At 44.4% G+C, this 18,817-nt stretch overlaps 1 protein-coding gene across 1 annotated transcript in view; it reads right to left on the reverse strand.

Annotated features, from left to right (window-relative positions):
* LOC139584670 (RNA polymerase II elongation factor ELL2-like) overlaps positions 1-18,817 on the reverse strand; it is a 49,643-nt gene that overhangs the window by 15,418 nt on the left and 15,408 nt on the right. Inside the window, exons 3-4 of the mRNA XM_071416788.1 lie at positions 8,223-8,350; positions 7,384-7,544 (exon numbers count right to left, since the gene is read on the reverse strand). Coding sequence (XP_071272889.1) covers positions 7,384-7,544; positions 8,223-8,350 — 289 coding nt within the window. The remainder of the gene's footprint in view (positions 1-7,383; positions 7,545-8,222; positions 8,351-18,817) is intronic.

Below are 18,817 nucleotides of genomic sequence, written 5' to 3' on the forward strand. Positions count from 1 at the left end.
AAAGTGCAAATCAATCTCAGAACAACAGCAAAGGACCTTGTGAAGATGCTGGAGGAAACAGGTACAAAAGTATCTATAGCCACAGTAAAACGAGTCCTATATCGACAATACCTGAAAGGCCGCTCAGTAAGGAAGAAGCCACTGCTCCAAAACCGCCATAAAAGCCACACTACGGTTTGCAACTGCACATGGGGACAAAGATTGTACTTTTTGGAGAAATGTCCTCTGGTCTGATGAAACAAAAATAGAACTGTTTGGCCATAATGACCATCATTATGTTTGGAGGAATAAGGGGGAGGCTTGCCAGCTGAAGAACACCATCCCAACCGTGAAGCACGGGGGTGTCAGCATCATGTTGTGGGGGTGCTTTGCTGCAAGAGGGCCTGGTGCACTTCACAAACTAGATGGCACCATGAGGGAGGAAAATTATGTGGATATATTGAAGCAACATCTCAAGACATCAGTCAGGAAGTTAAAGCTTGGTCGCAAATGGGTCTTCCAAATGGACAATGACCCCAAGCATACTTCCAAAGTTGTGGCAAAATGGCTTAAGGACAACAAAGTCAAGGTATTGCAGTGGCCATCACAAAGCCCTGACCTCAATCCTGTAGAAAATTTGTGGGCAGAACTGAAAAAGCATGTGCGAGCAAGGAGGCTTACAAACCTGACTCCGTTACACCAGCTCTGTCATGAGGAATGGGACAAAATTCACCCAACTTATTGTGTGAAGCTTGTGGAAGGCTACCCGAAACGTTTGACCCAAGTTAAACAATTTAAAGGCAATGATACCAAATACTAATTGAGTGTATGTAAACTTCTGACCCACTGGGTATGTGATGAAAGAAATAAAAGCTGAAATAAATCATTCTCTCTACTATAATTCTGACATTTCACATTCTTAAAATAAAGTGGTGATCCTAACTGACCTAAGACAGGGAATTTTTACTAGGATTAAATGTCAGGAATTGTGAAAAACTGAGTTTAAATGTACTTGGCTAAGGTGTATGTAAACTTACCACTTCAACTGTAAATGTAAACACACTGTATAGCCTCAAAGCATGGTTAAAATGATAATTTTGACATCATAGATGGTCAGTCCTTGCATCCATAGCTGTCTGAGAGTGGTTTCATTTCTCAAGGCCAATCACTCAGTATTTTACCAAAACAGAGGTGGGGGAAATGCTTTGTTATTGTTTCAGCTAAGGATTCTAGCTTTAAAACCATATTGGTTAATTAATAAGTCTTCAAAATGTCTATTCTTCAAGGCGCCTATATGACAGTTACATAAAACTTCCTGACATTTTCATAATGTGAGGAATGAGGATATCATCAACATATACTATGCACCCCAGTAAGATTAAAGGGTATAATTTTAATCAACTCTGGGCCTGAGGGTAAATCTCTGCTTTAGCCAAATACAATGCAGTTTCCAGAGCTTGTCGTAACAGCTACTGTGGTTCAAGACACATACAATTCACAGTCCAATATCTTCCTGTAGTGTAGTGAAATAGCCTGTGTTGCCACATTTTAAACATGCAGCGACTAGACGCGAACAACAATAAATTCAATATGCTTGTCATGTAGTTGGTTATGGGAAGGTTTGCAAAGCGCCAGTCTGTCTACTGTGTAGCTTTTACACGAAACCAGCAGAACACTGAACATGCTTGACTAAAACATACTTAACTTATTAGAAATATGATAAGGGTTGGTTCCTTTGTTGCTGAAAAATATTTGTGAAAAATGCTCAATTTTTTTTTAAAGCAGTAACTAGATACAGTAGTTGTAAGGTTCTGTATATATTTTCTTAGTCAACCTTGCCCTGTCTTTCATTTTGTTCATTGATTTCACCTGTGTTAGTTACTCACCTGGTCTCATCAGCTCCTTATTTAGTTCAGTTCATTCTGTTTGTGCCTTTGTGAGGTATTGTTCGTTTTGACTCGACAAAGCCTTTTCCTAGCTCGTTTGTGAGAACCAGTTATAGCCATCAGTCTTAGTTTTGATTCACCTGCCTGTTTGCCTACCTGTGTATGACCATTGCCTGCCTGTGACCACGATTCCTGCCTTCTGCGAAGGTGCAATTAACACCTGCCGTGCTCTGCGTGTGAATCTACACCTTTTTCTCCCTGAGTATTCATTAGAGTAGTCGCATGTTTGGACACAACCATGTTGATAATATTGAAACCAAAACAGTAGCATTCACCCAAAATGTACGGTCACACCAAAGACTATACAATGGCTCAGCTTGATATTGTATGGGTGTTCCTCATCCCATCTGTCACCAATGTGTAGTGTATCACGACCATGAGTAATGTACGTCAGACTGGCACCATACCCAGCAGAGAAGTGATGATGATTGAGTGAGCCTGGAACCAGACCCAACACTACCTGGACTAACCAGACCCAACACTAACTGGACTAACCAGACCCAACACTACCTGGACTAACCAGACCCAACACTACCTGGACTAACCAGAACCAACACTAACTGGACTAACCAGACCCAACACTAACTGGACCCAACACTACCTGGACTAACCGGACCCAACACTAACTGGACTAACCAGACCCAACACTACCTGGACTAACCAGACCCAACACTACCTGGACTAACCAGAACCAACACTAACTGGACTAACCAGACCCAACACTAACTGGACTAACCAGACCCAACACTAACTGGACCCAACACTACCTGGACTAACCGGACCCAACACAAACTGGACTAACCAGACCCAACACTAACTGGACCCAACACTACCTGGACTAACCGGACCCAACACAAACTGGACTAACCAGACCCAACACTAACTGGACTAACCAGACCCAACACTACCTGGACTAACCAGACCCAACACTAACTGGACTAACCAGACCCAACACTACCTGGACTAACCAGACCCAACACTACCTGGACTAACCAGACCCAACACTAACTGGACTAACCAGACCCAACACTAACTGGACTAACCAGACCCAACACTAACTGGACCCAACACTACCTGTACTAACCGGACACAACACAAACTGGACTAACCAGACCCAACACTAACTGGACTAACCAGACCCAACACTAACTGGACTAACCAGACCCAACACTAACTGGACTAACCAGACCCAACACTACCTGGACTAACCAGACCCAACACTACCTGGACTAACCAGACCCAACACTACCTGGACTAACCAGACCCAACACTACCTGGACTAACCAGACCCAACACTACCTGGACTAACCAGACCCAACACTACCTGGACTAACCAGATCCAACACTACCTGGACTAACCAGACCCAACACTAACTGAACTAACCAGACCCAACACTAACTGGACTAACCAGACCCAACACTACCTGGACTAACCAGACCCAACACTACCTGGACTAACCAGACCCAACACTACCTGGACTAACCAGACCCAACATTACCTGGACTAACCAGACCCAACACTACCTGAACTAACCAGACCCAACACTACCTGAACTAACCAGACCCAACACTACCTGGACTAACCAGACCCAACACTACCTGGACTAACCAGACCCAACACTACCTGAACTAACCAGACCCAATACTACCTGGACTAACCAGACCCAATACTACCTGGACTAACCAGACCCAACACTACCTGGACTAACCAGACCCAACACTACCTGGACTAACCAGACCCAACACTACCTGGACTAACCAAACCCAACACTAACTGGACTAACCAGACCCAACACTACCTGGACTAACCAGATCCAACACTACCTGGACTAACCAGATCCAACACTAACTGGACTAACCAGACCCAACACTACCTGGACTAACCAGACCCAACACTACCTGGACTAACCAGACCCAACACTAACTGGACTAACCAGACCCAACACTAACTGGACTAACCAGACCCAACACTAACTGGACCCAACACTACCTGGACTAACCGGACCCAACACAAACTGGACTAACCAGACCCAACACTAACTGGACTAACCAGACCCAACGCTAACTGGACTAACCAGACCCAACGCTAACTGGACTAACCAGACCCAACGCTAACTGGACTAACCAGACCCAACGCTAACTGGACTAACCAGACCCAACACTACCTGGACTAACCAGACCCAACACTACCTGGACTAACCAGACCCAACACTAACTGGACTAACCAGACCCAACACTAACTGGACTAACCAGACCCAACACTACCTGAACTAACCAGACCCAACACTACCTGAACTAACCAGACCCAACACTAACTGGACTAACCAGACCCAACACTACCTGAACTAACCAGACCCAACACTACCTGAACTAACCAGACCCAACACTACCTGAACTAACCAGACCCAACACTACCTGGACTAACCAGACCCAACACTACCTGAACTAACCAGACCCAACACTACCTGGACTAACCAGACCCAACACTACCTGAACTAACCAGACCCAACACTAACTGGACTAACCAGACCCAACACTAACTGGACTAACCAGACCCAACACTAACTGGACCCAACACTACCTGGACTAACCGGACACAACACAAACTGGACTAACCAGACCCAACACTAACTGGACTAACCAGACCCAACACTAACTGGACTAACCAGACCCAACACTACCTGGACTAACCAGACCCAACACTACCTGGACTAACCAGACCCAACACTACCTGGACTAACCAGACCCAACACTACCTGGACTAACCAGACCCAACACTACCTGGACTAACCAGACCCAACACTACCTGGACTAACCAGACCCAACACTAACTGAACTAACCAGACCCAACACTAACTGGACTAACCAGATCCAACACTACCTGGACTAACCAGACCCAACACTACCTGGACTAACCAGACCCAACACTACCTGGACTAACCAGACCCAACACTACCTGGACTAAGCAGACCCAACACTACCTGAACTAACCAGACCCAACACTACCTGGACTAACCAGACCCAACACTACCTGAACTAACCAGACCCAATACTACCTGGACTAACCAGACCCAACACTACCTGGACTAACCAGACCCAACACTACCTGGACTAACCAGACCCAACACTACCTGGACTAACCAGACCCAACACTACCTGGACTAACCAAACCCAACACTAACTGGACTAACCAGACCCAACACTACCTGGACTAACCAGATCCAACACTACCTGGACTAACCAGATCCAACACTACCTGGACTAACCAGATCCAACACTAACTGGACTAACCAGACCCAACACTAACTGGACTAACCAGACCCAACACTACCTGGACTAACCAGACCCAACACTACCTGGACTAACCAGACCCAACACTACCTGGACTAACCAGACCCAACACTACCTGGACTAACCAGACCCAACACTAACTGAACTAACCAGGCCTAACCCTTCTTAACCTCAATACTAGCAGACAGGTGGTGGGAGATTCACTATACTTCTATCACCACTGAATATGTTAAACTAAAACACATTCCCTTTATAAGACAGTTTTGTACAGTTACAGTAATGGTCAGAGATTACCTTAAAATGCCTTTTACAGAATTTCTTCAATCTTTTCACTGGGAAAGTATTTGAGCCATACATTAAAACTAAATGATAGCCATTTTCCTGCAAACCATCATTTGTATGTTGAAACATGAGGAGATAGCCATAGAATTACTGTACCACAAAAATACTGCTGGCTGCCACAGGAAGTGTGTGTGCACAGTAGCGCATATGACATATAGTTTATGACCCTTTAATTTCAGTTCCCTTTGAATGGGTGCATTACTGTCCTGTCCATGCTGTGGGAAAGTGAGTCCAGTTGTGTGCCTTAAACCTTATGAAACCAATGTCAATGTTCCCAGGCTGAGGTTGCAAGTGGACGTCCTCCTTTTCACTTGACTAACATCTACCTTTAACAGGATTGTGCAACAGCCCTCAAGAAGCCTATTTCAACAGCATGGCATGTCATGTGTTCTGCCACCTCTGGTCTCTTGGCACTCCCACCCCTACGGGAAGGCAGCTCAGCCCAGACCAGTCCAAGTTCTTCTCTGTCTTGGCACCCCAATGGTAGAGCCAGCTTCCCCTGAAGCCAGGACAGCAGAGTCCCTGGTCCCACAGCACCCCCCCCCCCCCCACACACTTTATTGAGGAAAAATGTACTTACTATGACTGTGATATGTGGTTGTTCCACCTAGCTATCTTAAGATGAATGCACTACCTGTAAGTCGCTCTGGATAAGAGCGTCTGCTAATTGACTACAAGTTCAAATGTGCTGCTTGCTTCAACAGCTGTAGAAAATGGATTGTGCAGTATGTTCTATTTATGTTTTAGACAATATGTGTAAAGCTGTAAAACTGTCAGTGTCTGCAAAGAAGAGCTCTACGTGCCTTAAATCCACAAATGCATATTGTGTCATAAAGACAGCATAGTTCTACACGTCTGTTCAGGTTATAATACACAGCATCGGTAACATGTCCATTTAGAACCCACCAGAAGACACAGAAGTATACCTGTGTATGCATCCTCCTGCATGACATGTAACTAATGCACATCCCAATGGTCCCACATGCTGTATAAAGATATCTACAGCACTGCTATGCTGGGCTCTCGAGTGGCGCAGCAGTCTAAAGCACTGCATCTCAGTGCTAGAGGCATCACTACAGACCTTGGTTCGATACCGGGCTGTATCACAACCAGCCGTGATTGGGAGTCCCATAGGGCGGCGCACAATTGGCCCAGCGTCGTTCGGGTTAAGGGAGGGTTTGGCCGGGGTAGGCCCTCATTGTAAAATAATAATTTGTTCTTAACTGGCTGGCCTAGTTAAATAAAGGTTAAATAAAAAAATATGCTCCCACAATAATTTCTTTACATAGTGGCACAAACAGGTTTTGATTCTGATCTTCGTCAGTTCTTAACTACTTATGGTAAATTATGGCCTTTGCTTCAGAGAATCTGCAAACAATAATTCAGTATTTCAGCTGATGAAAACTAATTGAATCGCAGCTACTGTAATTAAACTCTTAGGCAGAACTTCATCCACTCAGCATGAGACTTGTTAGTGCATACTTCTGGCAAACTCAATCACATGAATGGAGCTGGCAGGCAGGTTTGGCAGCGTGCCTGAGCAATCTGGCCTAAATGAAGGGAGAAGAAGAAGAAAAAGAGGCCTCCCTGTCGCTTGAATAATTGCAACCCAGTACTTTGATCAACTATGCAATAACTTCCACACCATATGGCAATTATCAGCAGGACAAGATGGTAAAAGGCGATGGATTAGAAGCTTTCAGAGAACATTACAACTCCTCCATTATTTTGCCCTTGATCCCCAAAGGTAAAGGGCTCGGTGTGACGCTGGTTTGGACATAGCTCAGCCAGCAGAGGAAAAAGCAGCCTGTGACTGCAGACTTACCACGTGTGGAGCCTGGCTTGATCTCGATAGCCGACCTGCTCATGATGTCCTTCTCCACCTGAGACATGCGCTCCCGGGTCATCTGGTACGAGTCATCAGTGGCACACACAGTGATCTTGTCCTGAATACTGCCCTGGCCTTCCAGGTGCTCCCTGCCCTCCCTGAGGCAAGTATAAGATCAGGCTCACATAGCAGCAAAAGATCTCACACTACTTCCAAATCAATACAGCATTTCTTGAAAATGTGTTTTGTGTGATTCTGTCTACATATGACATGTGTCTCACTCCCATGACTGGTTCTGTGACTTCTGTCCTCATGCTTGTTCCTCACATCCTATGCTAAGGCATTAAGCTGTAGAACAAGTGAAGTATTGTAAAGCCACAAGACTTTGAGCTGCAGGGCAAACAGAGCGTCACAACTCTACCCCTCAAACTAACCCTACATGGTTCCAAACACTGTGATCTCACTGTCCTCAGACATGTGTAAGTCAAAGGTCTAGAGACAACCAACCTCAACTGTCAAACTTTAACAACACAGTATGCTAAATAGGTGCTTACAGTAACTCAAAAGACAAAAAAGAGCTCAACAAAAATTACTTAAATCAAAAGGACAGAGTTTATGAGTAGTTCTAAAATAAGACTGAACTGTATTATACATGCAATGGTAAGAAACATTGTCTGAGGATAAGCTGTAATTTGAAGCGGTCACATTGTGACAAGGGTTACTTATGTTGGCAATGGGAGAGAGAGTGTAAGAGAGAGCAGTGTCTCAGAAGTCCTGTGGTCACAATCTGACTGAACTGGCTGTGGTTGACTGTGAAAACAGTGGTGTGTGCTTACCTTGAGACATACTGGTGTGTGCAGTCGAAGCTGGCCTGAGGTTTGTCCTTGCTATCACTGGACAGGTAGAAGGAGAAGACTCGTAGTGCGTCCGGGGCATCTGGGGACGGGGCGGGGATCTTGATGTACTGTTGTCAGGGGACACAGAGAGATCGTTAGATCACTGAGGGGACCATGTGTAAAAGTATAAATGTTTATCATTTTTAGCATATTCAGCTGTGCCATCGGTCTGCATATTCTAAACATGCTAAATGAAATGCCTTGCATTTGTGTCATACAATCCGATAAGTTTTGGTAACTAACGTATACAGGACTGTAAAGAGTGAACCGGATATTAGTCATCAATTAGGTTACACATTTAATTGGATAGCAAAACGTGCTAAATAGGAACACTGAGGTTATTGACATTGCATATGATTCAACTGCTCAGGGTGGCAGCCAGGCAGCCTCTGGCTTAATGTGATATCAAATGAAGCCACATCTGAAGCATTTTAAAGTCAACTAGGCATATCATATCACTTTTCCAATCTAATTCCAAACATCAACACACATCTTGAAAGCCGTGCCGTATTTCTGCTCTCCGAAGGTACACTATATATACAAAAGTATGTGGACACCCGTTCAAATAAGTGGATTTAACTATTTAAGCCACACCCGTTGCTGACAGGTGTATAAAATTGAGCACATGCCATGCAATCTCCATAGACAAACATTGGCAGTAGAATGGCCTTACTGAAGAGCTCAGTGACTTTCAATGTGGCACCGTCATAGAATACCCCCTTTCCAACAAGTGAGTTCGTCAAGTTTCTCCCTGCTAGAGCTTCCCCGGAACGGTTAAGCCGCGAAGTGGTAGGCCACACAAGCTCACAGAACGGGACCGCCGAGTTCTGAGGCGCATACTGCTGAGTTCCAAACTGCCTCTGGAAGCAATGTCATTACATTAACTATTTGTCAGGAGCTTAATTAAATGGGTCTCCAAGGCTGAGCAGCTGCACACAAGTCTAAGGTCACCATGTGCAATGCCAAGTGTTGGCTGGATTGGTGTAAAGCTCACCGCCATTGGACTCTGGAGCAGTGGAAATGCGTTGATGAATCACGCTTCACAATCTGGCAGTCCGAAGGTCAAATCTGGGTTTGGCAGATGCCAGGAGATGCAGAGTGCCAACTATAAAGTTTGGTGGAAGAGAAATAATGGTCTGGGGATGTTTTTCATGGTTCGGGCTAGGCCCCTTAGTTCCAGGGAAGGGAAATCTTAACGCTACAGCATACAATGACATTCTAGATGATTCTGTGCTTCCAACTTTGGGGAAGGCCCTTTCCTGTTCAGCATGACAATGCCCCGGTGCACAAAGCGAGGTTCATGCAGACATGGTTTGTTGAGATCGGAGTGGAAGAACCTAACCTCAACCCCATTGAACACCTTCGGGATGAATTGAAACGCCGACTACGAGCCAGGCCTAATCGCCCAACATCAGTGCCTGACCTCACTAATGCTCTTGTGGCTGAATGGAAGCAAGTCCCCGCAGCAATGTTCCAACATCTAGTGGAAAGCCTTCCCAGACGAGTGGAGGCTGTTATAGCCATATTAATGCCCATGATTTTGGAATGAGATGTTTGACGAGCAGGTGTCCATATACATGTAGTGTATTATCAATTACAGTGTTCCTCTGTAGTTGCTAACTGAATGCTGTGTCCTTGCAGAGCAATTCAGTTCATCAATTTTCAATCGCTGTTCCTAGCCCAATCCTGGTATAGAGAAGTGTAGACTGTAGTTTCTACAAAAATAATTAACAGATTCTTTCTATTCATACAGTACATCTATACTATTAAATGGTAAGTCTTAAACAAGTCTTTAAAAAACACTTTCCCTTCTTCTGTCTAAAAATTATTGTGTGCTTGGTACATCCATATAAAACCATCTTCTCTCCAAACTAACATTCTCTGCTATCCTCAAACAACCCAAGATAAATATGTAAGCACAGTGCACAAAAAACCCAATTATAGCTGTATAAATACAGTCTTAAACAGGCCAAATGTAAAAGGTGTCCATCTGTAGAGCACCATGTTAATCATCATCTACCTATACCAGTATTACTGTATTCTGCATGTTACACTCTGTGACACACTTGTATCAACCTTGCAGCATTGCTGCTTTGATGTTATTGCTTTGGAACAACACTGTTATTTAATGAGTACATTTTATCTGACCAGGGGGTGATTGGAGTAAATGTAATCTAGAAGTTTATTTGCTAGTGGACCAAAGTAGATTTTTGTCACACCCTGACCTTAGAGATCCTTTTTATGTCTCTATTTTGGTTTGGTCAGGGCGTGAGTTGGGGTGGGCATTGTATGTTTTTGTTCTATGTTTTCTATATCTATGTGTTTGGCCGGGTGTGGTTCTCAATCAGAGGCAGCTGTCTATCGTTGTCTCTGATTGAGAACCATACTTAGGTAGCCTTTTCCCACCTGTGTTTGGTGGGTAGTTGTTTTCTGTTTTGTGTCTGCTCCAGACAGAACTGTTTCGCTTTTGTTCTCCTGTTTGTTGTTTTTGTTCGATGTGGTTTTTTGGATTAAATCATGAACACTTTAAACGCTGCACCTTGGTCCACTCTTCCTTCAGCCCACGAGAATCGTTACAATTTTTATGTATTGATATGAGAGCGGGCTTGACCCTCCTCTGTTTTCAAGCCATAAAACTGACCTAAATAAGCAGCTGGCTAAGACAATAACCCAGGCCACATGGGAAATACTAGGTCATAAAATGACGACCTCTTGTCAGCCATTGGACCGGGGAGGCTGATATCCTGGCATTACCAATAGGAACGCATGACCCTCTACCTGGATAATAGTGGCCAGTGTCATATACAGTACTGTCCAGGGCTCCCCTGGCGACCAACAGAGCTATGGGGCAACCATCAGTTACATTAAATGGCCTAAAAATCTACTTTCACTAAATGGCCAATTGAACAAAGAATGTTATTAACCAAGATGTATTGTAATGTACTTAAAAACATTGGGCACTGACTGTCCATTTATTCAAGTTGAAATGGACAGTTTTGATGATGCTGAGCCTGTGCCCTAGGGTCTCTTCTCACTACGAGAGATTGCCTAGAGGTTTCGAGAAAATACCCTCGGCTAGACCTTTAACTGTAATACACCACCTCCGGAGGTTGCGGTTGAATTGTCTTCTAAATACACCACCTCCGGAGGTTGCGGGTGAGCCTTGCTCACCCCCTCCTCCGAGCATTGCAGAATTGTCTTCTAGAGTCAAATGCTTCTACAGTAAAATTCTTAATAGCAGAGCAATGTTTTTTAAACAGCTGAAATGTATCGGCATTTTCCTTATATTTGAGACTCGTTTACTCTGAAATTGACACCGTAGCTTTAAGGGAATCTCAGAACACTGTCATTTATTTCAAAGTAAAAGCTAGTAAGAATGCAAGTAGCCGAATTTCTCAACTCCAAGATGTACAAGTACAATAAAGTTGAGTGGTGACGAGTGTGGGTGTACTGCACCTCCGACACTTGTAAAAATGTCCATTATTGAATGATTTCCTTGTACCCATGTTTGTCTTGTGTAAATGCAAGCTTTTCTTTGGGTGCTAAAATCCATAGTTTTTGATAGAAATTGCATTTTATGTGAGCAATCTAGGTATGGTTCAGATAGCTGAATGCTAACGTCAGCCAATGTTAACTAACGAAGCTAACTAGCTAGCTAGTAATATGCAGGGGTGAAAGTAAGGCGGTCTGGTATGGCATCCTGGCAAAATACACCGTACAGGTAAAATATGACCCTATCTCAATAATTAAAACAAAATGTAAAGAAAACTGTAGGCTATTACACCACTATTTATCATTACTGCATGTCAGAGGCCTGACAATTTTGCGAATGGACTTAAAAACGAGCGTTATAGCCTACGCTCCAAAATGTGATGTGGTGCGAAGAGAACATTTAAATCAGAACACGATTGAGATTTTGCCAAGGCAGAGATAAGTGACCTAGACGGGCACCGACAGCAGTGACTGCATAAATTGTGGCGTAATGACAATCGTCAAATGTCATAAATCTTTCAGGGTGTTTTGTGTAACAGATGTCTCTTTCCATTCACCACTGTTTGGAGGCTGGAAATATGTTGCGAGTGGATGAACGTGCACGGGTAACCTAGTAAAGGAGCCATTTGAAGTGACTGTTTGACAAGCGTGTACACACATAGGAGGTCCCGTACCAGGAACAAATTAATTAAACTTTCACCCCTGGTAATATGTGAGGAGGATGCATACATTTTGCTTAGCTTGCTAGCTACTTATCGCTGTATAATATTAATGACCCTGTATGAAAATGTTACTGTACTTTTATATTTGTATGAGAGGGGTAAACGTACATTTTTGCTTTTCTAAAGTTACTTGATGAAGCAGGAGTTGTTGGCTAACGTTAGCTAGCAGCTGTGCCACTTTGGGTGTGATATTGTTTTGCAACCAAATGAATGAGCGGATGGACGAGAAAATAAACCATTTTGACGTCTGCACATGCTTGTGAATTGTTGCATTATTTAAGAGTGTAATATGGTTTTGTTGCATTAATCAAGAGTGCAATATGGTAGATTAAAAGTTGCTCGCATAGCTAGCTAGTTGAATAGTTTGCATGCTTACTGGCTAGTGGGTACTGTGATAATTACGGTAAATTTGAGCTGCGAAGCAGGAATGTCCATCCCCTCTCAGCATGGGACATTTCATTGCTAATGTAAATTGAAAAGTTTATGTACATATTATGTAAATAGACATTTTGTCCCGATGCCTCTCTTCCAACTTTCGTCAGTCTGAATAAGCAGAGGAAATTTGAGGACAAGATCAAATTAAATTACATTTTATTTATCACATGCTCTTAAACAACAGGTGTAGACTAACAGTGAAATGCTTACTTACGGCCCTTCCCAACAATGCAGGAAAAGGAATAGAAAAGTAAAACACGTAATAATAAAAGTGATAATAAATACACAGTGAGTAATGATAACTTGGCTATGTACACAGGGTACCAGTACTGAGTCTATGTGCAGGGTAGGAGGTAATTGAGGTAGATGTGTACATATAAATAGGAATAAAGAGACTAGGCAACACGATTGATAGTAAACAGTAGCAGCAGTGTATGTTAGGAGTCAAACAAAGTTTGTGCAAAAAGGGTTAATGCAGATTGTCCGGGTAGCTATTTGGTTAACTATTTAATTAACTTATTGCTTGGGGGTAGAAGCTGTTCAGGGTCCTGTTGGTTCCAGACTTTGTGCATCAGTACCGCTTGCAGTGCAGTAGCAGAGAGAACAGTCTATGACTTGGGAGGCTTGAGTCTTTGACAATTTTTAGGTCCTTCCTCTGACACCGCCTGAAAGGGGCAGAGAGATGGGCCACAGAATGATTACTTCTTTTGACCCAGCATGATTACTGACTGACTGACAATGTGCACAGCCATACAGTACTCAGAATTTAGAAATTGTTGCCAAATCATCTGAAAGTAAGTCACTTTCACTTCCTTAATGGTGTCAGACTAGTGTGACACGGCTAACAACACAAAGGACCAAAAAATAACATAATATTTTCATTTTATTAGGTGCCATAAGACAAACAGAGGACAGTCAGTGGCCTTGAAACAGTATCTTTAGTTATATTTGGGAAGTGATTGATTCCAGGCTGGCTGGCAGAAAGCACAGTGCCTGGGGTAGATGTGGCAGGCAGGACTCTGGCCGCCACAAATGCCCAGTTATGCAGTACAGCAATAAGCAGCTTCTGTAGCTTGTAGCCAATAAACAGTTCCTCTTTCAACCCCCCCCATCTCTCTCCCCCTCCGAACCCCACAGTGAGCTATGCACCCTACCCCCATCACCCAGCCTCAGCTCTCTTTATAGCACACAACATGAAAGCCACACTGCGGAACACAAAACGCAAGGCAGCCCACAAAGCCATGGACACTTGCGATATCGAACTGACCATTAGTTATGTTGACCTATATCTGTCCAGCCCTTTGTGAAGTGGTGGGGTACGATTCCACTAATGGCTGCTTAAGGTTTCTGCCAACTAACTGCCATCAAACAAAAAAGAGTCAAAGTAAACAGAAGCAAAAGAAGAGCCATATCGTCAGGACCTATTACCTCAAGACTTGGTCTTGACCAAAATTACAAGCAACAAGTCATAGAAAGAGAGGCTCCAGAAGTAGGTCAAGGCAGACAGCATTGCAATGCAGAATGACTTGTTTCAAATGGAGACGCTGATAAACAAAAGCCTGCCTGCCCCTAGGGAGAGCACAGCTCACGGTTTACAGTCTTAGCTGTGCAATTCCCGCACCCCCCAGAACCCCAACCCCCATAACGCCAGCACTTCCCCTGGTTGCTATGCCCTCAGTGCGAGGCAAGCATCGAGCACCCCCCTCCAGCCAAGCGTTAGAGTTGCCTGTCACCTAATCAATGTCACTCAGGTCAGTCCATTTTGAGGGCGCCCCTGTTTTATTCAGCTTTCTTCTCCATCTTCATAACCATATGTAATTTAACCCATTAGTTCCCAGCTCTGCACTCCTGGCTCCTGTGGGAGAAACCATCTCCCCTGGCAGCATTTAGCCCCTACAGTACCTGGTGTGAAGTTTAAGGCCCCTAAAGCATGAGGCACTCCCGTTAAAAGCTCTGTCTGAGCACACAGGGGCCATCATCAACTGCTACCTGCCACTTTCTCCTGTCTTCAGATTACATTTCCCAGGACAGTTAATCATGCTAGAGGGTTTCGAATAAACACTTAATAGAAAAGGTACACGAAAAAGCTTAGGCCTACATTTGTAGGCTTTTGTGTATTTAAAAAAACCTCTATACAAATGTTCATCACAACAAAACTCTTGAAATATTGATAATTTGTTTTAAACTAAATACAAAAGAATCAATATTTTGTGGGTTCCCATTTTCCAAACTGATGGAAATCTAACATGACGTTTACCTTGGTCCCTTTCTGTTCCAGAACCACCACCCAGATTGACAGGTAAGTAAAAAAACAAAAAAACAAATCTCCGTTATTTTAGCAGGTAAGTTGACTGAGAACACATTCTCATTTACAGCAACGACCTGGGGAATAGTTACAGGGGAGAGGAGGATGAATGAGCCAATTGTAAACTGGGGATTATTAGGTGACCATGATGGTTTGAGGGCCAGATTGGGAATTTAGCCAGGACACCGGGGTTAACACCCCTACTCTTACGATAAGTGCCATGGGATCTTCAATGACCTCAGAGAGTCAGGACACCTGTTTAACGTCCCATCCGAAAGACGGCACCCTACACAGGGCATTGTCCCCAATCACTGCCCTGGGGCATTGGGATATTTTTTAGACCAGAGGAAAGAGCGTAAGTATCAGCGTAAGTAACAGAGATGTGTATTTCCATAAAGCAGACTCACACAGGGCAGGCAGGTTGCACCATAAAGCTGTCCTTGCCCTGGGCCCCCAGGCCTCAGGGGCCCCTGTCTTCCCCAGGCAGTGTGAGCCTTCCCTTTCCATCTCTGGTTAAGCCGGGGGAGCCCCACACTCCCGCAGGTCACATGGAAGGACTAAGATAAAACATCTCCTAAGCCACGCTTCAACCAAACATCAACATCAGCGGTCAATGCCTCCAACTAACTACTTAGGCCTGCATAGGAAACTAATCACTATTTAGCGTTCACTAACCACAGGAATTAGGCATCACACTTCTGTCTGTACTCTTTATTTTATCTGATCATTCCAAGGGACATTTAAAATAGTAAGCTATGCCATATTACACAACATGTATTTTGTTGGAATCCTGGTACAATACTCCCAAGACAAGTTACAGGACAATTATAACAAATTGTGAGAAAGAATGGATAACATATGCAAATTATTCTAAAAACTCTCCAACAGAACAAATGGGAGTCAGTGAGCAGTGTACTGTCAGAGAACTGAGTCAGTCAGCTTTGTCCAATAGTGTCCATCCTGTGAGCTGAACTTGGCAGTTGGACAGTTAGTGTCATCCAGCAAAATGGCATCAGATTGTCAATCCTCAGCACCTTGTCAGAACAGTTTCTCGATGGGGCGCGGGGAAGATACAATAACCCCCACTGTGGCCCCGGGCCCAGGCACATATGCTGCAGCCTGCTCCCGGCTGGCTGGCCGGCCCTGTGTGTTTGGAGATGTCAAATACTTTCAGGCTGTTGTAAGGTGTGAACTGGACTGGAACAGAACAACTTGGTGGGGGCTCTGCTGTTAGAGCAGGACAAAGGGCACCCCTCATTGGTGTCCATGGAAAACTCCTCCTCTGACGCACAGACAGCATTAACACTATTCATTATCTCTGATCATGGTGCTCTTCTTCTGCCTTACATTTGGTGGCGTATGAGAACATTATTCTGGTAAAGAGATATACTTTTTTTCCTCCTGCTAACCACCCATCTGCCAGGAAAGATGATAAGTATTTCTTTGGTGATGTTCTTTTCTTCTTCTTGGGTCTGTAGACATTACCGAGCAGGTAGAGATCCTAGCTCTGGTATTTAGCATGGCAGCACAGTGATGGGAGCAGGTGCCTAGATATACGAACGTGATTTACTCTAGTCTGTGCCTCCTGCCCTTGTCTGTACTGACACTACTGGCCATTGTCATCGTATCCCAGTCTGCACAGTCATGGCTGCTGCTGTGAGCTGCCTGTCTTTTGTTCTTGCATCTTCCCCCACAGAGCTGAGAGCAATGGACCGTCGGCCAGCCTGGATTATTCATGAACAGCAGGGACGTGTGGCGGGCGACTGGAGAGGGCTAGGACGACAGCACCGTCACAGCGTGACTCCCAGCTCAGCTCGTGCATGAGGGACGGTACTCCACAGTCCTCTCTTTCCCTGTCTCTCTGGTATGTGGTGATCACCAAAGCATCCCAATGAGGGGACAAACAGAACAGAGAAAACTACTCTGGGAGGAGGAAGGGGTGGATTAGAGCTGGGGCCAACAGCATTCCTTCCCTCTGCCACGCTGCATCTCCTCACAAACAGCAATACACACACGCTGGATCCATGTGTACTATGAGGAAACACTGCTAAGACATTCACAAAGTTCCACACAGAACTATTGGTCAAAAAGGAAAAGGAAGCTTATAAGTGGCGTTTAAAAAGGAAGGCATTATTCCAATGACACATGCAGACAACCATAGAAGGCAACACAGGCAGACGATGCCGCAGGGAAATCCGGGGCACATATTAATTCCTGCTCTCCACAATCCTCCCGCTGTTTACCGTATGATCAATGACTCATAGATCAAGAACACAATGCATGAGATCACCTCTCTTTTAAATCATGCTTTTAGTGAGGCTGTCTTTTTGTTCCTGTGCTTCAAGTCAGCCCTACCGTTGATAAAGACTTGGGATCCACAGAGTTGGGTTTTTTAAGGGGGTTCTTGAGGGGAGTAGGGGGTGGGCAATTGGCCTGGCTACAGCATCCCCCAAGGTATTGACTCCTATGCCAAGCAAAATGTGCCTTCTCCAAGAGAGGCTGGGCTAATCTGTCAACCTCAGCAAACACATGGTTCAATAACTCACCCCCTCCATTCCTGTACAGTATATCTCCCACTGTAAATCTGGTAAACAACGAGGTTGTTATTCTTCTTTAGGTTAAACAATAGCTCAGTCTGTAGTACTCTAGTGATTTGAACCCTAAAGAACACAAGCACTACAGACTTCAGACAGAAACTCTCCCCTCTGACCATTCCACTTCCGTAACCATCTTTGTTTACAGAGGCAGTGTTGCTTGTATCCTATTGTGCTGCATTTTTAAATGCTGGGAAAATAATGGTATGGGAAGAGTTGAGGAAAAGTGACCATTGCTGATAGCCGAACAACCAACCAGACAAACAGAAAGATCGGAGGAACAAAGGATTGCTCTTTCTAACATCACATACTGCTTTTCACTCTCGCTGATGTCCGTTTTGTTGCACTAGTGCTTTCAGTGAAGAAGAAAAAACGATATTTCAAAGTGATGTCATTACCCGCCTAGGTAGCTTCTGGGTCAGTGCTTACTGGTGTACAGATGGATTTAGTTCCTACAGGATCTCCTTGGTTTAGCCTATTCCTGTGATGTGATATAAATAGCTGCCATGATGTTCCTATCACTGTTGATGTAATGAAAGGAGAACACTACAACTGTACAAGTATAAACAATGGGGGCTGGGTATGTCAATCAATATTCTTTTTTTTTTTTTGTCATTTTAGCAGACGCTCTTATCCAGAGCGACTTACAGTAGAGTGCATACATTTTATTACATTTTTACATACTGAGACAAGGATATCCCTACCGGCCAAGAGCAGACGCTCTTATCCAGAGCGACTTACAGTGCATACATTTTATTACATTTTTTTTTTTTTTTTTTTTTTTTTTACATACTGAGACAAGGATATCCCTACCGGCCAAACCCTCCCTACCGGCCAAACCCTCCCTAACCCGGACAACGCTATGCCAATTGTGCGTCGCCCCACGGATCTCCCGGTTGCGGCCGGCTGCGACAGAGCCTGGGCGCGAACCCAGCCCAGCCTGGGCGCGAACCCAGAGACTCTGGTGGCGCAGCTAGCACTGCGATG

This window comes from Salvelinus alpinus, chromosome 9 (assembly GCF_045679555.1).
Source record: "Salvelinus alpinus chromosome 9, SLU_Salpinus.1, whole genome shotgun sequence".
NCBI lineage: Eukaryota > Metazoa > Chordata > Actinopteri > Salmoniformes > Salmonidae > Salvelinus > Salvelinus alpinus.